The sequence below is a fragment of the Hyperolius riggenbachi genome, chromosome 3, assembly GCF_040937935.1.
Source record: "Hyperolius riggenbachi isolate aHypRig1 chromosome 3, aHypRig1.pri, whole genome shotgun sequence".
NCBI classification, from domain to species: Eukaryota; Metazoa; Chordata; class Amphibia; order Anura; family Hyperoliidae; genus Hyperolius; species Hyperolius riggenbachi.
Window position 1 is genome coordinate 515,511,314 of NC_090648.1, and position 26,622 is coordinate 515,537,935.

General features: G+C 47.0%; 1 protein-coding gene across 1 annotated transcript in view; it reads left to right on the top strand.

Moving 5' to 3' along the window:
- Positions 1-26,622, top strand: part of LOC137564491 (E3 ubiquitin-protein ligase RNF213-like) — a 301,009-nt gene that overhangs the window by 159,966 nt on the left and 114,421 nt on the right. Inside the window, exons 30-36 of the mRNA XM_068278409.1 lie at positions 2,878-3,032; positions 6,971-7,183; positions 10,647-10,828; positions 14,875-14,995; positions 16,396-16,496; positions 21,924-22,106; positions 25,298-25,443. Coding sequence (XP_068134510.1) covers positions 2,878-3,032; positions 6,971-7,183; positions 10,647-10,828; positions 14,875-14,995; positions 16,396-16,496; positions 21,924-22,106; positions 25,298-25,443 — 1,101 coding nt within the window. The remainder of the gene's footprint in view (positions 1-2,877; positions 3,033-6,970; positions 7,184-10,646; positions 10,829-14,874; positions 14,996-16,395; positions 16,497-21,923; positions 22,107-25,297; positions 25,444-26,622) is intronic.

Below are 26,622 nucleotides of genomic sequence, written 5' to 3' on the forward strand. Positions count from 1 at the left end.
AGATGGCCGCATTGGAGCTGCGGGCCACAACCAGGAAATGCCTGCTATAAACGACGTCGGCCGCCCCTGTGACGTCAGCCTCTGATGAGTCCGCACGGACGAAACGCGTAAGGCGGAGCCAGGAGCGTCTGACGTCACAAGGAGCAGGCAATTACATCGCCGGGATCACCTAACATTGGCAGAGACGCGGATGCGCCATAGCGGGGACGGGACGCCGAATCCGCAGAGAGGGCAATACCGCTGGGCCAGGGAGCCCGATACGCTTGCTATTCAACATAATCACGTGAGTGCGCACTGAGCGCAGGACATTGATGGTTTTAAAAGGTTTTATGCTATGTTCTGTTTTTTTTATATATTTTTATGAGGATTGAATTAAAACATACTGGAGTTGAAAACCAAATCGACAATTGGCTGATTCATAGTAGAGACCTTGTTGGCATTCAAAGCAGCATTATCTGGTGAGCATATACCCTATAGGGGTGGTGTGGAGAACCTTTGCACTTGGAGTGGAGCACGGGGGAACGCACGATTTAGCACTGGGAGTGTGGTGATATAAATAATCAACAGTAATACACTATGTCCAGATTCTGATTTTGCAGGCAAAAAGGAGATAGAAGAGGAGCGCTGTCATACAAATATTTCAATAATCAGAGAAGGTGATATGCAGCCTGTGTATTACAATCATTAACTTCCAGTCTAACAACTACAATGTGTTCCGTAAAGCGTAGTTGATGGCAGTCCCCATTCTGGACAATGATGTCCTGTTTGTGGGTTCCCAGGTAAATAGCGCTGACAGAGCATCGTAGAGGGAATGCTATGGAGAAGGTTGAAGATCCTCGCAGTATTAGTATAGTTTTTCCTTTTCATAAGAGTTGCCCCTCTTTATAATCTACATCCAGGAGCTGTGAACTCTACACACCCAGACTCATCAGCATACGGTGGTGGTTTTGGGTACAGAGAATCTGTATTAAAAAAAATATGCCCCCGGGGGGTACTCACCTCGGGTGGGGGAAGCCTCCGGATTCTATCATGGCTTCCCCCGTCCTCCTGTGTCCCACGGCGGTCTCGCTGTGCCCCTCCGAACAGCAGGATGTAAATATTTACCTTCCTGGTATCAGCGCAGGCGCAGTATTGGCTCTCCGCTCGGAGATAGGTGGAAACAGCCGATCGCTGTCGGGCCGCTCTACTGTGTCTCCTGTGCCTGCGCAGTAGAGTGAACCCGACAGAGATCGGCTATTTTCGTGCTGAGAGCCGCAACAGCGCCACCCACTGGAGCCAGGGAAGGTAAATAAATCTAGCTTATCAGTGTTTGTCAGGCTTGTCAAGGGAGGATTGCCGGAGACTTCGGGGGAGCCAGCGCTGGACTGCCTGCAGCTAAAGGGGAGGGGAAAGCCTCATTGGAACCCTGAGGTTTCTCCCTCCCAAGGTAAGTACCCCCCAGGGGACATTTTTTTTTAATACAGAGTCTCTTTAAGGTTATCCGTTAAAGCAAACCGGAAATGGGAAAGCTCACTTAAGGTTTGATAGTAGAGAGACGGCTCTGGATAACAGGGAACCCTCCTGTTTATCCGTCTGGCTCGTTGCTCCAACTCCCTCCGCCGGTGTAGCTATTTGGCCGAATAGCTCTTTGGAATTCCTCGCATCTCCGAGTAGGTCTGAGGAGGATCTCATTCCCACTGCACATGCACAGACTGGACTCGCACATGTGCATTAGGGGTGTACTTACCCTTGGAGATACTTGGCGACACGAGAAGTTCTAAAGAGCCCCTCGACTCAGTGGGTCGAATAGCTGCCCTGGAGGACAGCATTGGAACAACAGGCTGGATGGAAGAACGAGATGCCTCTATTCTGCCCAGAACCTTCTATTCTATGACTATTTATTTACACTATTTTCTCACAAGTTATTGTACTATAAATATTTATTGCAATTATGGAGCACTGTGCATGACATATGCATGAATTACTGAGGATTTAAAGGACATATACAGTATTGAGGAAAATTGTAAAATTTTAAAGTTCATACCTATAAATGTACATTTCTTAGAGCGTAAAATGCGCTATATATTGCTTTTTCCCGAAGTCGCTGTCGCTTACAGTAGGTGGTAAAAAAAATATGACAGATCTGTCACCTGGACTACTCCATCTACTCATGGGGAATTCTTGGTTATTTCTTTCTTTACAAAAACACTTAGGGCCCGTTTCCACTAGGGCGGTTTCGCCGGCGATTCTGCAGAGTTTCCCCGCACATGATTCGCACGGGGAAACTCTGCCATAGGGGATAGCGGCGCCGCGGCGGAATCGCTTGCGGGAGCGATTTGCCCGGAACCCCCTGCAGAATTCGCCGCGGAGGCTGCGAATCCCATAGCCGTGCAGGGCACGGCTCATGGGATTCGCCTGCGATCCCGCCCACCGGCTCAGTGCGGCGTGCATCTGCGAGACGCACGCCGCACTAGTGGAGACGAGCCCTTACTGAAGTGCAGGTTGCTCAGCCCAACTGTCAAAGTAGTGTGTAAACAAGTAGGGAAGTGGGCTGCCACCTTTGTGTAAATACTTTCCAGGGAGGGCTTTTGTAAAGAATAAAGTTATTACTGAGGATTTCCTATGTGGAGATGGACTAGTCCAAAACCTATCAGGTCTGTCTTATTTTACTAGCTGCTGTAAGTGACAGCTACCTAGGAGAACGTCAATTATAGTGCATTTCACTCTGTGAGAAAAGTACATTTTATATGTATGTATTTAACATTTACAATTTTTAATAATAGTGGAGCTTAATCTGTACCTCCCAATGCCTGGCTGTATTTTGCTTGCTGCTGGTGTGGAGCTACACTTTATTTATATATTTCACCAGGACGCTGACGTTTCTCCACCTCTCTTTAGATTCTGAAATGAAGTTTCTGGACATCTTCTCGAAGACACTTTTGGGAAGATATATCTCCTCTGAGGATGACAGCAATCAGCACAATGCCTTCTTGTATTACAAGAGAGACTTTCTTCTGATGACCATGACAATATCCTCTGCTAAAGAGTTAAAGGTAGACCGTATAGAGTTATCAGGAAATCTGTGATCTGCTTTCTTGGTCTGGATGAATGGACAGACTATAGAGCGTATAGAGTTATCAGGAAATCTGTGATCTGCTTTCTTGGTCTGGATGAATGGACAGACTATAGAATATCTAGTTATCAGGAAATCTGTGATCTGCTTCCTTGGTCTGGATGAATGTACAGACTATAGCATATCTAGTTATCAGGAAATCTGTGATCTGCTTCCTTGGTCTGGATGAATGGACAGACTATAGAGCCTATAGAGTTATAAGGAAATCTGTGATCTGCTTTCTTGGTCTGAATGAATGGACAGACTAGATAACGTATATAGAGCTATCAGGAAATCTGTGATCTGCTTCCTTGGTCTGGATGAATGGACAGATTATAGAGCCTATACAGTTATCAGGAAATCTGTGATCTGCTTCCTTGGTTTGGATGAATGGACAGACTATAGAGCCTATAGAGTTATCAGGAAATCTGTGATCTGCTTCCTTGGTCTGGATGAATGGACAGACTATAGAGCCCATAGAGTTATCAGGAAATCTGTGATCTGCTTCCTTGGTCTGGATGAATGGACAGACTATAGAGCCTATAGAATTATCAGGAAATCTGTGATCTGCTTCCGTGGTCTGGATGAATGGACAGACTATAGAATATCTATTTATTAGGAAATCTGTGATCTGCTTCCTTGGTCTGGATGAATGGACAGACTATAGAGCCTATAGAGTTATCAGGAAATCTGTGATCTGCTTCCTTGGTCTGGATGAATGGTCAGACTATAGAGCCTATAGAGTTATCAGGAAATCTGTGATCTGCTTCCTTGGTCTGGATGAATGGACAGACTATGGAGCCTATAGAATTATCAGGAAATCTGTGATCTGCTTTCTTGGTCTGGATGAATGGACAGACTATAGAATATCTAGTTATCGGGAAATCTGTGATCTGCTTCCTTGGTCTGGATGAATGAACAGACTATAGAGCCTATAGAGTTATAAGGAAATCTGTGATCTGCTTTCTTGGTCTGAATGAATGGACAGACTATAGAGCGTATAGAGTTATCAGGAAATCTGTGATCTGCTTCCTTCATCTGGATGAATGGACAGATTATAGAGCCTATACAGTTATGAGGAAATCTGTGATCTGCTTCCTTGGTCTGGATGAATGGACAGACTATAGAGCCTATAGAGTTATCAGGACATCTGTGATCTGCTTCCTTGGTCTGGATGAATGGACAGACTATAGAGCCCATAGAGTTATCAGGAAATCTGTGATCTGCTTCCTTGGTCTGGATGAATGGACAGACTATAGAGCCTATAGAATTATCAGGAAATCTGCGATCTGCTTCCGTGGTCTGGATGAATGGACAGACTATAGAATATCTATTTATTAGGAAATCTGTGATCTGCTTCCTTGGTCTGGATGAATGGACAGACTATAGAGCCTATAGAGTTATCAGGAAATCTGTGATCTGCTTCCTTGGTCTGGATGAATGGTCAGACTATAGAGCCTATAGAGTTATCAGGAAATCTGTGATCTGCTTCCTTGGTCTGGATGAATGGACAGACTATAGAGCCTATAGAATTATCAGGAAATCTGTGATCTGCTTTCGGGGTCTGGATGAATGGACAGACTATAGAATATCTATTTATTAGGAAATCTGTGATCTGCTTCCTTGGTCTGGATGAATGGACAGACTATAGAACATATAGGGCTTGATTCACAAAGCTGTGATAACTCTTAGCATGGTCGCGCTAGCATAGCGCATAACGTTTTTCGTGGACAAATGCAAATTTGCATGCAAAATCGCGGCTGATTTCGCACGATCAAGCCCATAGAGTTATCAGGAAATCTGTGATCTGCTTTCTTGGTCTGGATAAATGGACAGACTATAGATCATAAGGGGCTTGATTCACTAAACCAAGATAACTCATAGCACAACCGCGCCAGCCTTTTTGCTTGCGTTTTCACGTGCAAAAATTCGCAATTGCACGCAAAAATGCACGAAAAAACGGTAGCGCGGCCATGCTATGAGTTAGCATGGTTTAGTGAATCAAGCCCAAAGAGTTATCAGGAAATCTGTGATCTGCTTTCTTGGTCTGAATGAATGGACAGACTGTATAACGTATATAGAGTTATTAGGAAATCTGTGATATGCTTTCTTGGTCTGAATGAATGGACAGACTATAGAGCCTATAGAGTTATAAGGAAATCTGGTATCTGCTTCCTTGGTCTGGATGAATGGACAGACTATAGAGCCCATAGAGTTATCAGGAAATCTGTGATCTGCTTCCTTGGTCTGGATGAATGGACAGACTATATGTACTAGGCCCTCACCTAGAAGCAGGAAGAGGTTGGAGGGATTGGTCACAGGTCATAGTACAGTAAGGCCACTTCCATATGAGCAGGTGAAGGTGGTGAAGGTTGAGACGGATTTCTCAAGCACAGCCTGCAGCTTATTTACTATCAGTATAATAACCACAGAGCAATAACCTGTGCGGTGTGATTTATCTACAATATATACAAACAAACACAGTAAAATAAAATGTACACTGCATTATTGAACATCATTTTAAGTTATATTACTAATAATTCCTATATTTGTATAGCGCTTTTCTCCTGTCGGACTCATATTGCTTGCGAGGCATCCACTAGAGCGCACTCAGTAGGCAGTAGCAGGGTTAGGGTGTCTCGCCCAAGGACTCCTTACTGTATGTGTGCTGGCTTACTGAATAGGAACCATTTCAGTACCAGAAATCTCTGGCCCCTTAACCTCCCTGGCGTTCTAATAAGATCGCCAGGGCGGCTGCGGGAGGTTTTTTTTTAAATAAAAATAAAACTATTCCATGCAGCCAACTTTCAGTTGGCTGCATGAAAGCCCACTAGAGGGCGCTCCGGATCCGTAATTCTGATTGCCTCCGGCAACCAGAATAAACAAGGAAGGCCGCAATGAGCAGCCTTCCTTGTTTTGATTACCTCGTCGCCATGGCGACGAGCGGAGTGACGTCATGGACGTCAGCCGACGTCCTGACGTCAGCCGCCTCCGATCCAGCCCTTAGCGCTGGCCGGAACTGTTTGTTCCGGCTACGCTGGGCTCGGGCGGCTAGGGGGACCCTCTTTTGCCGCTGCGGCAGCGATCAGGTAGCACACGCGGCTGGCAAAGTGCCGGCTGCGTGTGCTGCTTTTTATTTGGAGAAAATCGGCCCAGCAGGGCCTGAGCGGCAGCCTCCGGCAGTGATGGACGAGCTGAGCTCGTCCAGACCGCTCAGGAGGTTAAGGAACAGAGACTTCAGGGTAAAAAAACGGGGCTCACCAATGTGATTGGTTCACAGTGATCACAGGGTTAGGAGACAATGAAATCGTCTCCTGACTGGCTCATAGCGAAAGCAAGTGAGCTACAGAAGCGGAAGAGCGTCACGATTGGCAGTAGCGGTGGGAGTGTGTGGCGTGGTAATTGAGATTTTCTCCCTGGGAGTGACAACAGGTCCCAAACAGTGTAGATTTCAATTAGCCCGGTCCAGAAGCGGATAAGTATACTTAGGTGTTTGATTTTTATTTTTTTTTTGTCTAGAATAAGGCCCGGTTCACATTAGCGTGTTTCTGCGGAGCCGGCCGTAAGGATCCAGCCATCAGGATCAGGAAAAACTGTCAGTTTTCTATTTGTTACTATGTAGCTGCCAAACCTTCCGTGTCCGTTCCGCTAAGCAAAACAGTCCGGAAAATTGGGTCCTGCAGCATTTTTTCGTCCGCTCAGCGGAACAGACCACGGAACCGTACGGCCGGTTCCGTTGGCAAATGCTAATGTGAACTGGGCCTGAATGAGGAAGAAATTCAGATAAGACCAATCAAATTTGTCAAATCTAATTGGTAGAATATTTGTCAAATGGACTCCACCCTCCACGCCTTCTTCCATGTTCCTTCCATGTTCCAGGTCCTGGAGTTTGCTCTGTCTGCCTGCATTGAGGAATTAAGAAGCGCCAGAGGTGCCCAGGAGCCCCTCTCTCTTCCCTGGGTCCACATTGGGTACAACCATTTCCAGCACAGACTTCAGAACCTGAGCCGGATTCTGACCCTCAGCCCCACAATTGTGGATTCCCTGCAGAAGCGGATCGCAGGCTCGCAACCAGCGCTAAAGAATGAGATGGTAAGAGATAGTCTGTGACGGGAAACTGCTGATGCATGATTCATGCTTTGTATAGTTATATACTGGTTATCAGTGGGGGACGGCAGAAACAGGCAGATCGCCACTAACACAGGAAGTGGAACTTGGGCTAGCAAATGAAAGTCACATTCTGCTATGTTGGTGATTTGCCAGGTTAGTGATCAACAGATAGTGGCTGCCATTGGTAGCACAGCTATGTTGGTGATTTGCCAGGTAAGGGATCAGCAGCTAGTGGCTGTCATTGGTAGCACAGCTATGTTGGTGATTTGCCAGGTAAGTGATCTGCACCTAGTGGCTGTCATTGGTAGCACAGCTATGTTAGTGATTTGCAGGTAAGTGATCAGCAGCTAGTGGCTGTCATTGGTAGTACAGCTATGTTGGTGATTTGCCAGGTAAGGGATCAGCAGCTAGTGGCTGTCATTGGTAGCACAGCTATGTTGATGAGTTGCCAGGTAAGTGATCAGCAGCTAGTGGCTGTCATTGGTAGCACAGCTATGTTGGTGATTTGCCAGGTAAGTGATCAGCAGCTAGTGGCTGTCATTGGTAGCACAGCTATGTTGGTGATTTGCCAGGTAAGTGATCAGCAGCTAGTGGCTGCCATTGGTAGCACAGCTATGTTAGTGATTTGCCAGGTAAGTGGTCAGCAGCTAGTGGCTGTCATTGGTAGCACAGCTATGTTGGTAATTTGCCAGGTAAGGGATCAGCAGCTAGTGGCTGTCATTGGTAGCACAGCTATGTTAATGATTTGCCAGGTAAGTGAGCAGCAGCTAGTGGCTGTCATTGGTAGCACAGCTATGTTGATGATTTGCCAGGTAAGTGATCAGCAGCTAGTGGCTGTCATTGGTAGCACAGCTATGTTGGTGATTTGCCAGGTAAGTGATTAGCAGCTAGTGGCTGTCATTGGTAGCACAGCTATGTTGATGATTTGCCAGGTAAGGGATCAGCAGCTAGTGGCTGTCATTGGTAGCACAGCTATGTTGGTGATTTGCCAGGTAAGTGATCAGCAGCTAGTGGCTGTCATTGGTAGCACAGCTATGTTGGTGATTTGCCAGGTAAGTGATCAGCAGCTAGTGGCTGTCATTGGTAGCACAGCTATGTTGGTGATTTGCCAGGTAAGTGATCAGCAGCTAGTGGCTGTCATTGGTAGCACAGCTATGTTGATCAGTTGCCAGGTAAGTGATCAGCAGCTAGTGGCTGTCATTGGTAGCACAGCTATGTTGATCAGTTGCCAGGTAAGTGATCAGCAGCTAGTGGCTGTCATTGGTAGCACAGCTATGTTGGTGATTTGCCAGGTAAGGGATCAGCAGCTAGTGGCTGTCATTGGTAGCACAGCTATGTTGGTGATTTGCCAGGTAAGTGATCAGCAGCTAGTGGCTGTCATTGGTAGCACAGCTATGTTGATCAGTTGCCAGGTAAGGGATCAGCAGCTAGTGGCTGTCATTGGTAGCACAGCTATGTTGGTTATTTGCCAGGTAAGTGATCAGCAGCTAGTGGCTGTCATTGGTAGCACAGCTATGTTGGTGATTTGCCAGGTAAGTGATCAGCAGCTAGTGGCTGTCATTGGTAGCACAGCTATGTTGATCAGTTGCCAGGTAAGGGATCAGCAGCTAGTGGCTGTCATTGGTAGCACAGCTATGTTGGTTATTTGCCAGGTAAGTGATCAGCAGCTAGTGGCTGTCATTGGTAGCACAGCTATGTTGGTGATTTGCCAGGTAAGGGATCAGCAGCTAGTGGCTGTCATTGGTAGCACAGCTATGTTGATCAGTTGCCAGGTAAGGGATCAGCAGCTAGTGGCTGTCATTGGTAGCACAGCTATGTTGGTGATTTGCCAGGTAAGGGATCAGCAGCTAGTGGCTGTCATTGGTAGCACAGCTATGTTGGTGATTTGCCAGGTAAGGGATCTGCAGCTAGTGGCTGTCATTGGTAGCACAGCTATGTTGGTGATTTGCCAGGTAAGTGAGCAGCAGCTAGTGGTTGTCATTGGTAGCACAGCTATGTTGATCAGTTGCCAGGTAAGTGATCAGCAGCTAGTGGCTGTCATTGGTAGCACAGCTGTGTTGGTGATTTGCCAGGTAAGTGATCAGCAGCTAGTGGCTGTCATTGGTAGCACAGCTATGTTGGTGATTTGCCAGGTAAGTGATCAGCAGCTAGTGGCTGTCATTGGTAGCACAGCTATGTTAATGATTTGCCAGGTAAGTGAGCAGCAGCTAGTGGCTGTCATTGGTAGCACAGCTATGTTGGTGATTTGCCAGGTAAGTGATCAGCAGCTAGTGGCTGTCATTGGTAGCACAGCTATGTTAATGATTTGCCAGGTAAGTGATCAGCAGCTAGTGGCTGTCATTGGTAGCACAGCTATGTTGGTGATTTGCCAGGTAAGTGATCAGCAGCTAGTGGCTGTCATTGGTAGCACAGCTATGTTAATGATTTGCCAGGTAAGTGATCAGCAGCTAGTGGCTGTCATTGGTAGCACAGCTATGTTGGTGATTTGCCAGGTAAGGGATCTGCAGCTAGTGGCTGTCATTGGTAGCACAGCTATGTTGGTGATTTGCCAGGTAAGTGATCAGCAGCTAGTGGCTGTCATTGGTAGCACAGCTATGTTGGTGATTTGCCAGGTAAGGGATCAGCAGCTAGTGGCTGTCATTGGTAGCACAGCTGTGTTGGTGATTTGCCAGGTAAGGGATCAGCAGCTAGTGGCTGTCAGTGGAAACACAGCTTCCAGTTCCTAGATGTAGATGCGTTAGTAGTGTCATTATATAGCCAACACAACCAGTGTGAAAGTAGCCTAAGACGCATGTAATTGTTTACTGGCATAAAGGAACGTCTTTAACCACTTACTGTATATGGTACAGTATATCTACGGTGCCAAAGTCTTCATCTTAGCTCCAGGGGCGTAGATATATGTATCTCCGACACTGCAAGCGCTTCCGCTCAGCCCCACGTGCGCTCCCGCCCTCGTTCATGTTGCCACCCATTAGTACAGAGATCAATGAATGGAAACACAGTTCCCATTCATTGATCTGACTGTGATCAATAAAGCCGCCATCAATTAGATACCGTTTTCATTGACTAAACATAAAGTGAAAGCATTCACTTGTCACTTCCGGTAACGCGTGTATGCAGTCAAACACACACAATCAAAATAAACTGGGGGGAACATCTAGTGGCCAAATAGTAAAATTGCATGCACTCACACAGCCCATTACATTACAATACCTAGAAATTAACCCCTTTTCTCCCCTTCCATAGTTACCAGAATAAAACAATTTAATTAAAAAAAAATACATATATAGTAACCTTAGGAACTCAACTTTTTTAGTATGTATGTCATGAGGGTATATTACTGTTAGTTTTGCAAAAAAAAAAAAAAAAAAAAAAAAAAAGGCTTTGATTTGATTTGTTTATTGATGTTGATCAGCATTGTACTGTATCTTTTTGCTTCTCTTAGGTTCTTGACATCTTTGCTGCCATTGCTTGTCTGGAAACCTTAAAGTTCTCAGTGAAGACTTCGGATCCCCAGGAATGGATGCAGCAAGTGAAAAATGTACAAGTGCACATCGATCTGATCTGTTATGAAGGGTATTTGCAGGACCGCAGCCCCTGGGCCAGTAAAGGGATCAGACAAGTCAGGTGCGATCTATGTTACCCCAGTGTTCATCATAATTATTGTTACAAAATGATTAAATAATGATGTTTATAGGAAGTACTGCCTGGGATCGTGCCGCTCTATATAGATTTCTCATGGCAAGGTATGAGCATAGTCCACAATACACTCAGGCCCATACACTAATATACTTTCCTTCTGAGTTTTCTCCAACGTGAAATTTTCACAACTTGTCAATACAATGAAATTTAAGCCATAAGCAAGAAAATACTCAGAATCGTTTTGATAGTACTTTTTCAACTATTTTTTGGTATGTTTTCAATTGTGCTGAAATGTTTTTTAAAGAGAAGATAAAAAAATTACCGTAGATACTCGATGTAGAATGTACTCTAGCTTATGGTACTTATTTCTATCTTAATGACCAGACACTTGAGGTCCTTTCAAAGGGTTAAATAAAAGGGGTTTATTTACATATGTACAAGTTACAGTATATAAAATATATGATTACATAATTACGGGCTCAGTGTACAGTACTACTAGGATCATCCTTAGTCTAACCTTACAATCCATACACACCACATTCGCTAGCTGTGCCCTGAATCCATTATCATCTTAAAGAGACTCTGTAACAAATTGTTTATCTTTATTTCTTCTATGCTATAAGTTCCTATGCCTTTTCTAATGTGGTCTGGCTTACTGCAGCTTTTCCTAATTGCACAGTAGCTGTGTTATCTCTGTTATATGATCTAATCTTCTCTCTATAGTCGGCACAGTCAGGCTGAGGCAGTCAGACTGGAATGTGCAGGGCTGCTTGTGATTAGCTAGAAGCTGTACACACCCCCTGCAGGCTCTGTGTGACTAACACACTCTGCTTAGCTGAGCCTATTAGAAGCTGGTTAGTTTGTTTGTAAACACTGCCTAAAACTGGCAATTACAAGCCAGGTTTGCAGCAGAGAATGGCAGAAACAGCACAGAGGGGACCAGGAGCACATAATGAATAGAATGGTATGCTTTTTATTGTAAGAATTTCAGAGTACAGATTCTCTTTAAGTCTATATCAGCGTGGAAGAAGAGAGACAGAACTTCCCAAGAACTGTCTTTTATCTGAATGCAACAAGCATAGAGACCCCTCCTCTGTGTTATACAGCAATAGTTCCTTCCCTTAGCAGCTGGAGGGAAGGAACTTGTTGTAGCTACTCCAATGGACCATTGTTGACAAAACCATACAAACCGGGTTCTGTAAGCTAGGAGTCATCTGCTGGCAGTTTGTTGGGGGCTGTGCATTGATCTCAGAACACCCCACATTTACAGGTGAGGGAATTGACCAGTTGAGAGTCAGCTTGTTGCATCATGTCAAAGGAAAGTCCACCCATAGTTACCCATTCATGTGCAGATGTGGTGTGGCTTTGAGAAGTCTTTGGAAGCACCAGTGCTCAGGTGTGCTTAACCCTCCTGGCGGTTAATTAAAACCGCCAGGGGGCAGCGCAGGACTATTTATTTTTTTTAATTATTTTTTTTAAATCATGTAGTTAGCCTAGCGCTAGCTACATGACAGCCCCTGTGCAGCGGCATCCTCCCACCCTCTTCGATCGCCTGTCCGGAAATCCCGTTCTGAACGGGATTTTCATTAGGGCTTCTCCCGTCACCATGGCGACGGGCGGGATGATGTCATCGACGTTGTGACGTCAAAGGGAATCCCGATCCACCCCTCAGCTCTGCCTGGCACTGATTGGCCAGGCAGCGCATGGGGTCAGGGGGGGGTGGGGGGGGGGCAGTGAGCGGGCAGTACACGCAGCTAGCAAAGTGCTAGCTGCGTGTACAAAAAAAAAAATATGCAAATCGGCCCAGCAGGGCCTGTGAAATCCTCCTGCGCGGCTTAAGGTTCAGGCTGATCAAATAGATTCATTGCAAATCTCTCATAGCAACATAAATGTCCAGACATGCTTTTCCATGAAGGCACACATAGAAATACACAGTTTATACTGATAAAATACAACACTCGAATACAAGTCAACCACATGTATAAGTCAACTCCAATATTCAACCCTCTTAAGCTGGAATTTTTTTATTGACTCAAGTATAAGTCTACCCAGCAAAGTTAATGGCTGCACTTGGGGCTCAGGAGAGGTTAATGACTGCACTGTATACAGTATTGCAGCCATTAACCCCTCCTGTCCTTTAAAGTGCAGCCAATACCTCCTCCAGGCCCCCCAAGTGCTGCAATTATTTACTCCCTTTTATGCAGCCCAGTATTTCCCCCCCGCCCCTTTCCTTGTTAATTGTTGTGGCCAGGACGTTTGACTCGTGTTTTTTGGCATTTCCTTTCCATCGAAGTGTCACTTACCGCTGGGTAAATTTCTACAAATGGGAATGCCACTGATAGTACACACATTACCAGGACTGGATTTACATCACAGGAGCCTACAGGCACAGATGTCCTGGCACCCTAGACTCCGCCCTCCATGCATGCAGGCCAGGATTTACATCACAGGAGCCTATAGGCACAGATGTCCTGGCACCCTAGACTCCGCCCTCCATGCATGCAGGCCCAGATTTACATCACAGGAGCCTGTAGGCACAGATGTCCTGGCACCCTAGACTCCGCCCTCCATGCATGCAGGACTGGATTTACATCACAGGAGCCTACAGGCACAGATGTCCTGGCACCCTAGACTCCGCCCTCCATGCATGCAGGCCAGGATTTACATCACAGGAGCCTATAGGCACAGATGTCCTGGCACCCTAGACTCCGCCCTCCATGCATGCAGGCCCAGATTTACATCACAGGAGCCTATAGGCACAGATGTCCTGGCACCCTAGACTCCGCCCTCCATGCATGCAGGCCTGGATTTATATCACAGGAGCCTATAGGCACAGATGTCCTGGCACCCTAGACTCCGCCCTCCATGCATGCAGGCCCGGATTTACATCACAGGAGCCTATAGGCACAGATGTCCCGGCACCCTAGACTCCGCCCTCCATGCATGCAGGCCCAGATTTACATCACAGGAGCCTGTAGGCACAGATGTCCTGGCACCCTAGACTCCGCCCTCCATGCATGTAGGCCTGTATTTACCTCACAGGAGCCTATAGGCTCAGATGTCCTAGCACCCTAGACTCCGCCCTCCATGCATGCAGGCCCGGATTTACATCACAGGAGCCTATAGGCACAGATGTCCTGGCACCCTAGACGCCGCCCTCCATGCATGCAGGCCCAGATTTACATCACAGGAGCCTATAGGCACAGATGTCCTGCACCCTAGACTCCGCCCTCCATGCATGCAGGCCCAGATTTACATCACAGGAGCCTATAAGCACAGATGTCCTGGCACCCTAGACTCCGCCCTCCATGCATGCAGGCCTGGATTATTCATCGCAGGAGCCTATAGGCACAGATGTCCCGGCACCCTAGACTCCGCCCTCCATGGACCTACAAACCCCCGCTGAACCGCTCCGCAAGTGTGCTGGCTGGCCCAGCTGTCACTTCCCCCTTACTTCCTGTCATAGGTAGCTACAGGTGCCCTTTAGTATTAGGAAGAAAGAGGTACCCTCAGTATGAAGTACCTAGTGGTGCTTTCAACTGAAAGGAGATATCATCAGGGGAATGCCGACAGCTGGGTGAGTAACCTCTTATATACACTTCTCTCAGGACTCTGCATAGGGAAGGAGGGAGGGAGGTGCTGGGGGAGGGGATTGAGCCGCCTTTCCACCATCAGGCGCCTGTAGGTACGTGCGTACTCTGCCTTATGGTAAATCCGGTCCTGCACATTACTCAGTGTGCTCAGTGTTGCCGGTGACTCGTGTATAAGTCACCCCTATACTTTTATTTAGTGAATTAGACCTACATTTCTAGACTTATACTTGAGTATATACAGTATCTCCTATGAGAAAACTCGGGAGAAAAAGATAATTGAATAAGGGCCCAGGATTTCTCATACTTCTTAATTACCATCAGCTGCTCATTCTGCTCAAGTGGAAGTGGGCCCTTAGTATGCACATTCGTATTGACACATCTGTAGCTGAATATATATATATCAATATAACGTCCATTCACTGCCTCGTTTCCCCGCAGGTCACACTGGAATAGTGTGTTTTCCATGGCGCTGTTTATGGAACATCTTCTGGTCAAAGAGCTCCGCCCGGAGGAGGAGCTCTGGGGACTCATCAGAGGCCACACAATGTTCCTGGGGAAGGTAAGTCTACAAGTGTACTGCTTTATTATTAGTATTATTAAAGAGGACCTGTAGTGAAAATATCAATAATGAATTAAATTGATTATTTTTAACAATATATATTTATAGATTAATTTATTTAGTTAGTGTTTGCCCACATCTCTCCTCTCCCTGATTTACATTCTGAAATGTATCACTAGTGGTGACAGCTTTAGTTCTGTCAGGGGATCTTTACGTAATGTTCGTACGGGTGCGGGGAGGGGCCGTGCATGCGCAGTTGCACATGACTCCTCCATAAGTCGCCGGACTAGCGGAGACACTGGGGGCAGAACATAGGGAGCCCGGAGGATGCCAAAGGACCTCACGGACCACGAGGGGCTGGAGGAAGCCCCAGGTAATTTTGTTGGGGCATTTTCACGTCCTGATGGTCAGGGGCCAATGAAAACGGCTCCTGACTGAGTTATGGAGCACCGGCCAGGACACGCTGTGCTCAGGATCGAGACTACGCCGCATTGGGCTTAGGCAGCCACAAGTGCAGCATAGTTTTAACAACACATGGTCCCGAATCGGTTAAACAAAAACTTTAAACAAGGTTAGAACTTCATCCCAATCAGTAGTTGATACCCCCCCATATACATGAGAAATCTATTCCTTTTCTCAAATGGATCATCAGGGGGTTCTGTATGGCTGATATTGTGGTGAAACCCCTCCCGCAGGGTGATGTCATGACCATGGTCCTGACAGTTTGCTGTGTAACCTCATTGCATTGTGGGAAATAATAGCTGTTTCCAACTGCTAAGCAAGCAATATCTCCCTCTGCATTTACTGAGGGTTCTATGTACAGAGATCGACCTGATAGCACTAAAGATGTCACCACCTGTGGTAAATGTCAGAATGTAGATCAGGGAGAGGAAAGCTTTTAACAATAGGCAAACATTGGCTAAGTTTTCACTAAAGTTCCTCTTTAAAGTGTACAAGGGCAGAAGCTCAGGTACAAACTCACATACTTACCTAAAGAGAAGGGATCCTCTGCATCCTAATGAGGCTTCTCACCGTGTCCTCTGTTGCTGCTCAGGTACCCTCTAGCTTCCCGGGTTTGTTCCTCTTCCTGCAGGAGTGTGGTAGTACTGCAGCTGCCCAGTAAGTTAGAGCTGCTCATGTACAAGGGGCTCAGTGCTCCAGCGCAGGCTGTACTCGCATGGTTGCAACACTGCTGTGCTTGTGCCAGGAGAGGAGGTCGGCCTGGGCAGCTGGAGGGTCCCGCGCAGCAATGCGGGACAGCGAGGGAAGCCCCTGGTTCCTATGCATGTGTTTCTGAACTCATGCTTCAGCTGAGCTCGGGCTCTCTGTCATTTTCCTTGTATTGCATTGCAATGTTTGCGCTCTCTCTGTGATAGTAATATATGGTTTCCTTCCCTCAGTATCTGGAGAACTTCGCAGACCTGAAGTCAGAGAAGCCACTGATGGCCGTTGTAGATGTACTCCGGAAATGTCGAAACGAGGTTGCTCAATCCGTCTCGAGGTAAACTCTGATTTAATCAACAATGCTGTAAGGAGCGGCCAATAAGATTCTAACCATTCCCACTTGATGCTAAGTTCATGCAAATTGTAATTTAATTAATCAAAGTGGGGCTGATTTAAAGGGTACCTAAAGTGAAATTTGTCCAGTTTAACTTGCCTGGGGCTTCTCCCAGCCACTGTAGTCCTTCTTTGCCCTCGCCGTCGCCCCACGCTGATCCGTTCAGCACATGTGCCCCTCTGAAGGTTGGCTGACTGAGCCAGTAGTGGGCTACTGCACATGTGCCCCGGCCGCGCCTCCTCCAACACGCTTCCATGGCCTGGAATGTTCAACGCATGCGCAGTACAGCCCGGAGGACGTCCGATGACGTCAGCGCGCCCGCGTGGAACGCAGAAGAGCCCGTGGTTGGAGCGCAGAAGAGCCCGACCTGGCAGCAGGCCTGGCCAGGTCGGGTTGGCCACCGGAGACCACTGGGAGTCTGCGGAGCGGACGCCGAGGGAGCCTCCTGCCTTCCACGGGCTGGAGGAAGCCCCAGGTAAGTGGATATGGATTTTTATTTTTTTTTTTATCCCTCCATGAACCTCCCTTTAAAGAGAATCTGTACTGTGAAAATCTTACATAAATAAACATACTAGCCTGTTAGTTGTCTTATCTTGGCCCTCTCTGTGACATTTTCGCCGCTCCCGCTACTTTCTTGGTGATAAAATCACTGTTTTATTCATTGTTTTTGTAAACAATGAAGATGGCCACTAAACAGGAAATACATCATCAGATCAGGTGCCTGTTTGCAGAGGCTCCTCTCAAATGTGATTTGATTGCTGGAATGTTACACCACTTGTTGCCTTAGCTGCTTGTCTGGGCTCTGTACTGATCTTTCTGCACTCACAGCTGTTCACAAGGTCACAGCTCCTGAGCCTGTAGACGCTGGCTGTGAGCAGAGACCTTGGGCCTGATTCACAAAGCGGTGCTAACAGTTAGCACGCTGGTGAAAAGCCCTTTATCACGCCTAAAGTTTAGGCAAGATAAGTTTAGGTGTGATAAGTTTAGGCGAGATAAGTTTAGGCATGAAAAGTTTAGGTGTGATAAGTTTAGGCATGATAAGTTTAGGTGTGATAAGTTTAGGTGTGATAAGTTTAAGCAGCAACTGGGTTAGCACCGCAGTGCACAGCTGATCAAGAGTTTTGCGCTAGCATAGAGTTTAATGGCGCTGCTTTGCGTGCGGGACTTTGCGCGTGATCTAAACTTATCTAAACTTATCATGCCTAAACTTATCACACCTAAACTTATCACGCCTAAACTTATCACGCCTAAACTGGCTTATCACCAGCGTGGTGCAATGGTTATCACACCTGGGGCTCGATTCACAAAGCGGTGCTAACCCAGTTAGAGACTTTAGGAATGATAACCATTGCACCACTCTGGTGAAAAGCCAGTTTAGGTGTGATAAGTTTAGGCATGATAAGTTTAGGTGTGATAAGTTTAGGCATGCTAAGTTTAGATAAGTTTAGATCGCTTGCAAAGTCCCGCACGCAAAGCAGCGCCATTAAACTTTATACGAAGTGCACCAGTCTTTGCTAGCGTAAAACTTTTGATAAGCTGTGCACTGCGGTGCTAACGCAGTTGGCGCTTAAACTTATCACACCTAAACTTATCACACCTAAACTTATCATGCCTAAACGTATCACACCTAAACTTATCACACCTAAACTTATCATGCCTAAACTGAGTTTAGGCATGATAAAGGGCTTTTCACCAGGGTGCTAACTGTTAGCACCGCTTTGTGAATCAGGCCCCTAAAGTCTCTAACTGGGTTAGCACCGCTTTGTGAATCGAGCCCCTTGTCTGACTCATACACACAGCACACAGGAGAGCAGAGGGGGGCGTGCATAACTTCTCCCTATCACACCAGAGTCAGCACATTCCTCTCTGGGTGGACAAGGCTTGACAAAGAAAAGAAGATTAGATTTATTACAGAGGCAGATAAACTAGAAAAGGGTGCAGTAATACAGACCACATTAGAACAGGTATAGGAACTTACAGGATAGAAGAAATAAGGCTAAACATTTTGTTACAGAGTCTCTTTAAAAGTCATTGGGAGTCGTGATAATTACTTACCTAAGGAGAAGGAGGCTCTGAGTCCTAATAAGCCTTCCCTCTCCTCTCCCGATGCCCTTGGTGCAGCACTGGCTCCCATGCTTAAATCCCCTGCCGCAAGGGACATCGGAATCCTTCAGGAGCCAAGTCCTCCTGAAGACAGGTGGCTCCATACTGCGCACGCGCAATTGCACGATAGAGGGCACTCGGTTATGCGCAGAATGTAGCGGCCCGCCTGCGGGAGCACTCTGTCTCCTGAAGACTTTCCGTAGTCACCTTCGGCAGCAGAACGATCAGTATTTGACTAAAGTAGTCATATACTGCTCCCGGGGACATCGCTGCACCGAGGGCACCGGGAGAGGAGCGGGGAGGCTCTATAGGACTCCGACCCTTCCCTCTCATTAGGTAAGTATCTGGCTTTTTTTAATACAGTTCCTATTCACCTTGAGTTTAGTATATTTATAGTAGTGTGATCACATCTCATGCTGGCAGGGCAACTGGGCAATTGTCCAGACACCCAGAGGTCACTGCCGCACAAGGGCTACCCCAACTTTATTGTGGTCTCTGGGGCCGCAGCTTGTCCGACTGGCGAGCCAAAAACTGCAGCACAATAAGGTTGGGAAGACCTAGGGGGGCCCAGCAACCAGCTCGGGGCCCCGGGGTGGTATGATTATGGGGTGGGGGGGGCATGTTCATTTTTCCCAGGGCTCCATTGTAGCTGGAATCGTCCATTCATGCAGACATGCACAGTGAGAATCTTTACTTTTTTTTTAACAAATCTTGCTTTGTTTGACTAACCTTGTCTAACCTTGACTAGGACCTGTATCACATGAATAAAAACACGATTAGTGGGGTGACAGTAGGCCAATTAAAGCAGCTTACTGTAACATACCTCCCAACTTTATGAGATGAGAAAGAGGGACACTTAAGCCACTCCCCTGCCACACCCCTGATCAAGCCCCCATCACACCCCTAGTCACGCCTACCATAAAGATTTAATAACAAAAATATGTTGTTTTATAATTCGAACCACACTGGTCCTTTCTATCCTGGTTCATTTTCCTTCATAGTAACATTTTACAATTAGTAATATATTAATTTAAAGGATGGGAATAAAATTTAGAGTCAATCAAACTTTTTCAGTAGAGAAATATATATATTTACATAGAAAGAGGGACAAAGTCCTAAAATAGGGACGAATGAGGAGGACAGAGGGACAGGGCTCCCAAAGAAGGACTGTCTGTAATGATCTTCTCAGCTGCCTGTGCAGGCAAGCAGCTTTTTGACGATTGTTTAGGTTTGCATGCTGCAGGACTCTGGAAAGGAGACCTTCTGTCAGTTTTGCAGCTTGTGCTTGCTGAGAAATTTGCATACGTTGTCATGCAAATTGTCTGGCCACGTTCATTGGAGGCGTGTACTATAAGTACTATGTGTTTCCCACAATGCTTCGCTGGTCATAAGGATTCCTTCCTGTGAAACACTCCTGGAGGAGTGTCAGCCTTGCTCTTTGTTTGAAGATCAGCTTAGAGTAATTCCTGGAATCTGTGCTAGGCAGGTTTCCCTAGTGCAGTTAGGATTGTTTATCTGTTTTGTTTGTCTGTTGCGATTGTCCTGTCCCAGCGGTGGTCGACAGGAAATGGTTCTGATCTCTGTTCTTGGAGCATAGCTGGTGCAGCGGTTGCTACCAGCTATCTCTTCTGATCTGCCTCCCTGGATCGTACTAGTCTCTTTTTGCTAGTGCTGTGGATCCTTCTGTTCTGCTACTCTGTATTTGGATCGCACTAGCATCTTGCGCTAGCGCTGTGGATCCTTCTGTTCTGTCTTCCTGGATCGCGCTAGCCACTTTCGCTAGTGCTGTGGATCCTTCTGTTCTGTCTGTCTGAATCGCACTTGCCCTAGCATTAGTGGCAGTGGATTCCTCTGGTCTGGATCTTGGACCTAACCTCGGCTGCGGTCGCTGCTGGTTACTCCTTCTGTTTGTCGTGTGCTTGGATCACACTGCTCTGACAGCAAGAGCAGTGGATCTTTCTGATACCTGGTTCGCACTGGCTCTGACGGTAAGAGCAGTGGTTCCTGTTTGATCGATTCTCGTTGTCTGTCTGTTTGCGTGCGGTAAGGCAACCGTGTAGCAAGCGCGGTTGTGTGGTGTCTGTCTTGTGTTGGTTAGTTAGGCGTGCTTGTCCCTGTTGTGCTTATCACGCGGGGACCGCGCACGAACGCGTGCACTGTTGCAAATGAGTGCGGTGTTCGCGTTCAGTTAGCGTTTGTTGTTTTCTTTATCTTCTCGTTGTATGATTTGCTGTGCCTTTGCTATCCTCGTATTCTGTTCTGATCTGCCTTGTGTCACTTCTGGCAATCGCCTTTTTTGCGGTTGCGTTTGTTTCGTATCTGCTGTTGTGTGTGCGCTGTCGCGGGGTGGCGACTAGGTTGGCGCACACACATACAACCTGTCCCTTTGCTCGTTCTCATTCGCAATCGCTTCTCTTGCGATTGCGTTCTGCGCTTCGTACAATTCCTGTCTGGCATTTGTGGAGGTACAGAGGATTGGTTCCTCTGCACTCCCCAGCGCCATCTGCCGACAGGAATTTCCCTCTACGGGTGCGTAGCACCTTTTGCTGGGTTCCTGCAATTATACGCTTGTGGAGGATTTCCGCCGTATCAGCGCACGCGTTGTGCGCTGATCACGGAGAAAGTTCCACAATCGTTACACTGTCCCTCCAAAAGAGGGACAGTTGGGAGCTATGCTGTAATAAAACAGGAAGGGGCGGGCACAATTTATAAGCCACGCCTGTATTTCTCCTCATGCACATAAGGAAAAAAAGGAAGTCCAGGGGCGTAGCAATTGGGGATGCAGAGGTTGCAACTGCATCGGGGTCCTCCCTCAACTACAGTATTACCTCTCTATTGGTCCTGTGCTCATAATAATCACTTCTATAGATACTATATATAGTGGTAATCAATAACAAGCTGTTCCCCATCCCCTTCTTGCACCTCTGACACTGTAGTTGCCATTGGCAGGTTTTGGTGCGCCGTACCAATTATTATGTATAGAGTGCATGGGGGGCCCCATTGTAAAACTTGCATCGGGGCCCACAGCTCCTTAGCTACGCCACTGAAAAAGTCTCAGGTCAAATTAAAAGTAGGCTGAAGCCAGACATGGAGTATCAATCACAAGAGAGCAACTTGCGTGATGTTTTTAGTTTTACTTTACTACAACCAAATCTCTACACAATTCTGTGAAATTCACAGAAAATGTCTGTTTATAGTATATCTTCTTTTTACACTGTTACTATGACAACACAACCGCAGTCATTAATCAGTCTGCCTGTCTTCCAGGTTTGGGATGCAGGAATGTGGGATTTGCCGTGGTGACCCGACTGATCCCGTCTGCCTTGGTTGTGACCACATCTTCTGCCAGGCTTGTCTGAAGCAGTGGCTGGATACTGGAGACAGGAGCTGTCCATACTGCAAGGCACAGCTGCCACAGGACTTCAAGATGGCGATCTCTGCCGAAATCAGGTATTGCCTCTTGCAGTGTGTAATATTCGGGGATTGAGTCAGGCTGAATCACGGTGTACAGAGGGTTGTGGGATTGGTTCACGGTGTACCGAGGATTGTGGGATTGGTGTGGTCTTCAGCTATTAGGGCCTTATTGTGGGCTAATTTATACGAGACAAGAGACTGTTGAAATGCAAAAAGTTTAGCCACTCTTGAAATACCTTAAAAAAAAAGTTTCACTTACCTGGGGCTTCTACCAGTCACCATCCTGTGCCCTCAGCGGTACTATACAATTCTCCAGTCCCCCGCCGCGGCTCAGTTTAGATTCTGACAGTCGATGGTCAATTCCGCGCCTGTGTAGGACGCTCCTGGCAACGGGATTGCAAACAAGGATGCACAGTGGCTGTCGACTTGCAAGTCAGCAGTAGTGAAACTTATCCACGGCGGGGGACAGGAGGATGCGAGCGAGACTGCGAGGGCACAGGACAGCTGCATGGGGCTGGTAGAAGCCCCAGGTGAGTGAAACTCACTTTTTTTAGGGTATTTCAGGATGCCTTTAAAATGCGTATAGTGAGAACTGAGCCATAGGAAAACATGGACATTACTTTGAGTTTTCAGTTGAGAGCAACAATTGTAAAAGGACCCTTAGCGTAACTTCCCTGGGGCTTCTCCCATCCATAGTTTCCTATGTGGTCCCTCGTTGCAGTTCCACCACCCTCCAGTGAGCTGCTAAGTGCTAACACCTCTGAAGGATCACCACAGCTGTGATCTCCTTCAAGGAAGATTTAGATTGGAGGAGCTTCAGGCCTGGATAGCCTCTAAGCACCAGGAGCCTCAGCGTGCCTCTGGCAAGGGCAGATAGCTATAGCAATCACTGGAAGGGGTGATAAAACTGGTATGTGTGTTTCTATTTGCCCTAATAGGGCGTACTTCGATTTTATCATTGAGCCTGGTACATACAGTACATCCTATTTTGATTAGCCAATAACTGGCCAATTTTACATCTTCCAACAGATATTGAATACTATGGGCCTGATTCACAAAGCGGTGCAAACTGTTAGCACGCTGGTGAAAAGCCCTTTATCACGCCTAAACTCAGTTTAGGTGTGATAAAAAAAACCCGCGAAATTCCCGTGCGCAAAGTTTTGCGCGCGTAAAGTTTAGTGCGCATAAAGTTATGCGCACGTAAAGTTTTATGCACCCATTAAACCCTATGCAACTTTCTGTGCGCACCGGACTTTGCATGCGTAAAACTTTTTATTCCTGAAAACGGTGCTAACCTACTAGTGCAAAGGTTATCACACCTAAACTACTTTAGGCGTGCTAAGTAGGTTAGCACCGCTTTGTGAATCAAGCCCTATGAACGGTTTGTGCAGGTAATGGGCTTGAGTAACAAAGCGGTGCTAACCTACTTAGCACGCCTAAAGTAGTTTAGGTGTGATAACCTTTGCACTAGTAGGTTAGCACCGTTTTCAGGAATAAAACTCGCGCGCAAAGTTTTACGCACGCAAAGTCCGGTGCGCGCAGAAAGTTGCATAGGGTTTAATGGGTGCATAAAACTTTCCGCGCGCAAAACTTTATGCGCACTAAACTAATTTTGCGCGAGTTTGTTTTTATCACACCTAAACTGAGTTTAGGCGTGATAAAGGGCTTTTCACCAGCGTGCTAACTGTTTGCACCGCCTTGTGAATCAGGCCCAATCTCTCATGCTACATGGTAGTGGTAAAATTGGCCAATGATTGGGCTATCCAAGTTGGATGTGTGTACCAGGCATTAGCATGTGGAAGGACACAGACACTGCATTGTACCGATTCTGTAAGTGGATTCATTCTATGCCAACATATCTCTATTGCTGGTCGTAGAATAAATATGTAGCCAGACAAAAGTGGGTCCCTGCATCGCCTGTCTACTTGGGGATTTACGTTCTGTTATGCCTATCCTGCAGATCCTCCCTTGCGCTCACTGTTCATGAAGACAGATCTGCCATGACTCACTCATTGGTGTGCGCAGTCTGAGAGTGCAGGGAGTCATGTGATCATGTAACATTTTCATACCTGAGTCCAAGATCAAGAGAGTGCTTTCCTTTAAAACAGATTGAAACTGCTTCAATAGTCGGAGATCAGGTGAGGTCAGGTCAAGTCAGAGGTTAGGTCAGTGCACGGTCAGAGGTCAGGTCAGTGCACAGTCAGAGGTCAGGTCAGTGCACAGTCAGAGGTCAGGTCAGTGCACGATCAGAGGTCAGGTCAGTGCACAGTCTGAGGTCAGGTCAGTGCACGATCAGAGGTCAGGTCAGTGCACGGTCAGAGGTCAGGTCAGTGCATGGTCAGAGGTCAGGTCAGTGCACGGTCAGAGGAAAGGTCAGTGCACGGTCAGAGGTCAGGTCAGTGCACGGTCAGAGGTCAGGTCAGTGCACAGTCAGAGGTCAGGTCAGTGCACAGTCAGAGGTCAGGTCAGTGCACGATCAGAGGTCAGGTCAGTGCACAGTCTGAGGTCAGGTCAGTGCACGATCAGAGGTCAGGTCAGTGCACGGTCAGGTCAGTGAATGGTCAGAGGTCAGGTCAGTGCACAGTCAGAGGTCAGGTCAGTGCACAGTCAGAGGTCAGGTCAGTGCACGATCAAAGGTCAGGTCAGTGCGCGGTCAGAGGTCAGGTCAGTGCACGATCAGAGGTCAGTGCACAGTCAGAGGTCAGGTCAGTGCAGGATCACAGGTCAGATCAGTGCACAGTCAGAGGTCAGGTCAGTGCACGGTCAGGTCAGTGAACGGTCAGAGGTCAGGTTAGGTTAGTGCACAGTCAGAGGTTAGGTCAGTGCACAGTCAGACGTCAGGTCCGTGCACGGACAGAGGTCAGGTCAGTGCACAGTCAGACGTCAGGTCAGTGCACAGTCAGAGGTCAGGTCAGGTCAGTGCACAGTCAGACGTCAGGTCAGTGCACAGTCAGAGGTCAGGTCAGTGCATGCTCAGAGGTCAGGTCAGTGCACAGTCAGAGGTCAGGTCAGGTCAGTGCACAGTCAGGTCAGGGCACTGTGGCACAGAAAAATTAGGTGGTTTTTCTGTGTATTGGTTATTCAGGGTTGATAAACGTCAGTACACCAAATTCCTTGATCCACACTCTGCATAGCTGTGACCAGACCCTAAAATCACTTAATACATTTAGTTCTGATTAGTATTGTCAATTGGACTTTTGCATACGGTATATTTGTCTTTTTTTAAGGGACTCCCTACAGAAATATATCGATTTTAGAAAGCAGTGCAATGGATTCTTTGTGGATATCGTATGCAACCTGTGCTTCAAGGACAACAACCCGCCAGATGCAGCCGTCATACAACTTCTGCTGGACTTCCTGTTTGGCAAAACTGGTAAGTGTCAACGTTCATTGGGTCATCTAAGACTGATCGATCTGTAAAACCGATTTCAATTGTTTATTTATTTTATGAAACTATTTCCTACATTCACACCCAACCCCCTAATTGTGCACCCCCCACCCCCCAAAGTCTCCCCTATACTCACCTATTACGGTCTTCACATTTGGGGCCACATGACTCCCCCTTATGTCTGGACAACCATGGAGAGAAAGCATTTGGAGGCAGTTATTAACTTCCCACACTGCATCCCCAGATCCCCTGCATCGCTCTCACACTTCCTCCACAACACTCACCACAGCCACGCCCCCCCCCCCCACTGCTGGATATACTGGAGAGGGGGGTCAGTGGCTATAGCAAGAGGAGGGAAGGAGGGGTCAAATGAACCTGAAGTGAGAGTTGCCGTATATGGAGGCTGCCATATTCATTTCCTTTTAAGGAATTCCAGTTGCCTGGCAATCGTGCTGATCCTCGGCCTCTAATACTTTTATCTGTAGCCCCTGAACAAGCATGCAGCGCATCGGGTGTTTCTGACATTATTGTCAAATCTGACAAGATTAGCTGCATGCTTGTTTCTGGTGTGATTCAGACACTACTGCAGCCAAATAGATAAGCAGGGCTGCCAGGCAACTAGTATTGTTTAAAAGGAAACAAATATGGCAACCTCCATATCACTCTTACCTTGGGTTCACTTTAAGTGGTGCAATCACCATCTACCTTACCATAAATTACTACTACCTTATGATAAATTACTACAGGAAACCTAACTCCAGAAGTTGACAAACACTAATTTGAAAGCACTTAATCTTTGCTTGATTTTTTTGAGATCCTGGTAGGTATAAGGTAAGTGTGTGTATATATATGTGTGTGGGGGGCTCCTCCCTCCCCTCCGGAAGGAGGGTCTCGTTTTCCAGGGAATTGTAGTATTTCAAAAGCCAGCTTACATACCGTGGCTGGGAATTGAACCCAGGTCACAGTGTGTGGTAGGTAACTCACTTAACCACTATACCACCACCAACACTCCATGCTGAAGCCAGCCTAGCATGTACCGTTATGATCTATCCAAGAGAAAAATTAGCTTGCTTAAGGATTTGTAGCATGTCAAAAGCCAACTCACATTGGCTGGGAATAGAACCCAGGCCTACCGCTCTGTAGGCTGCTATCCTAACCATTATA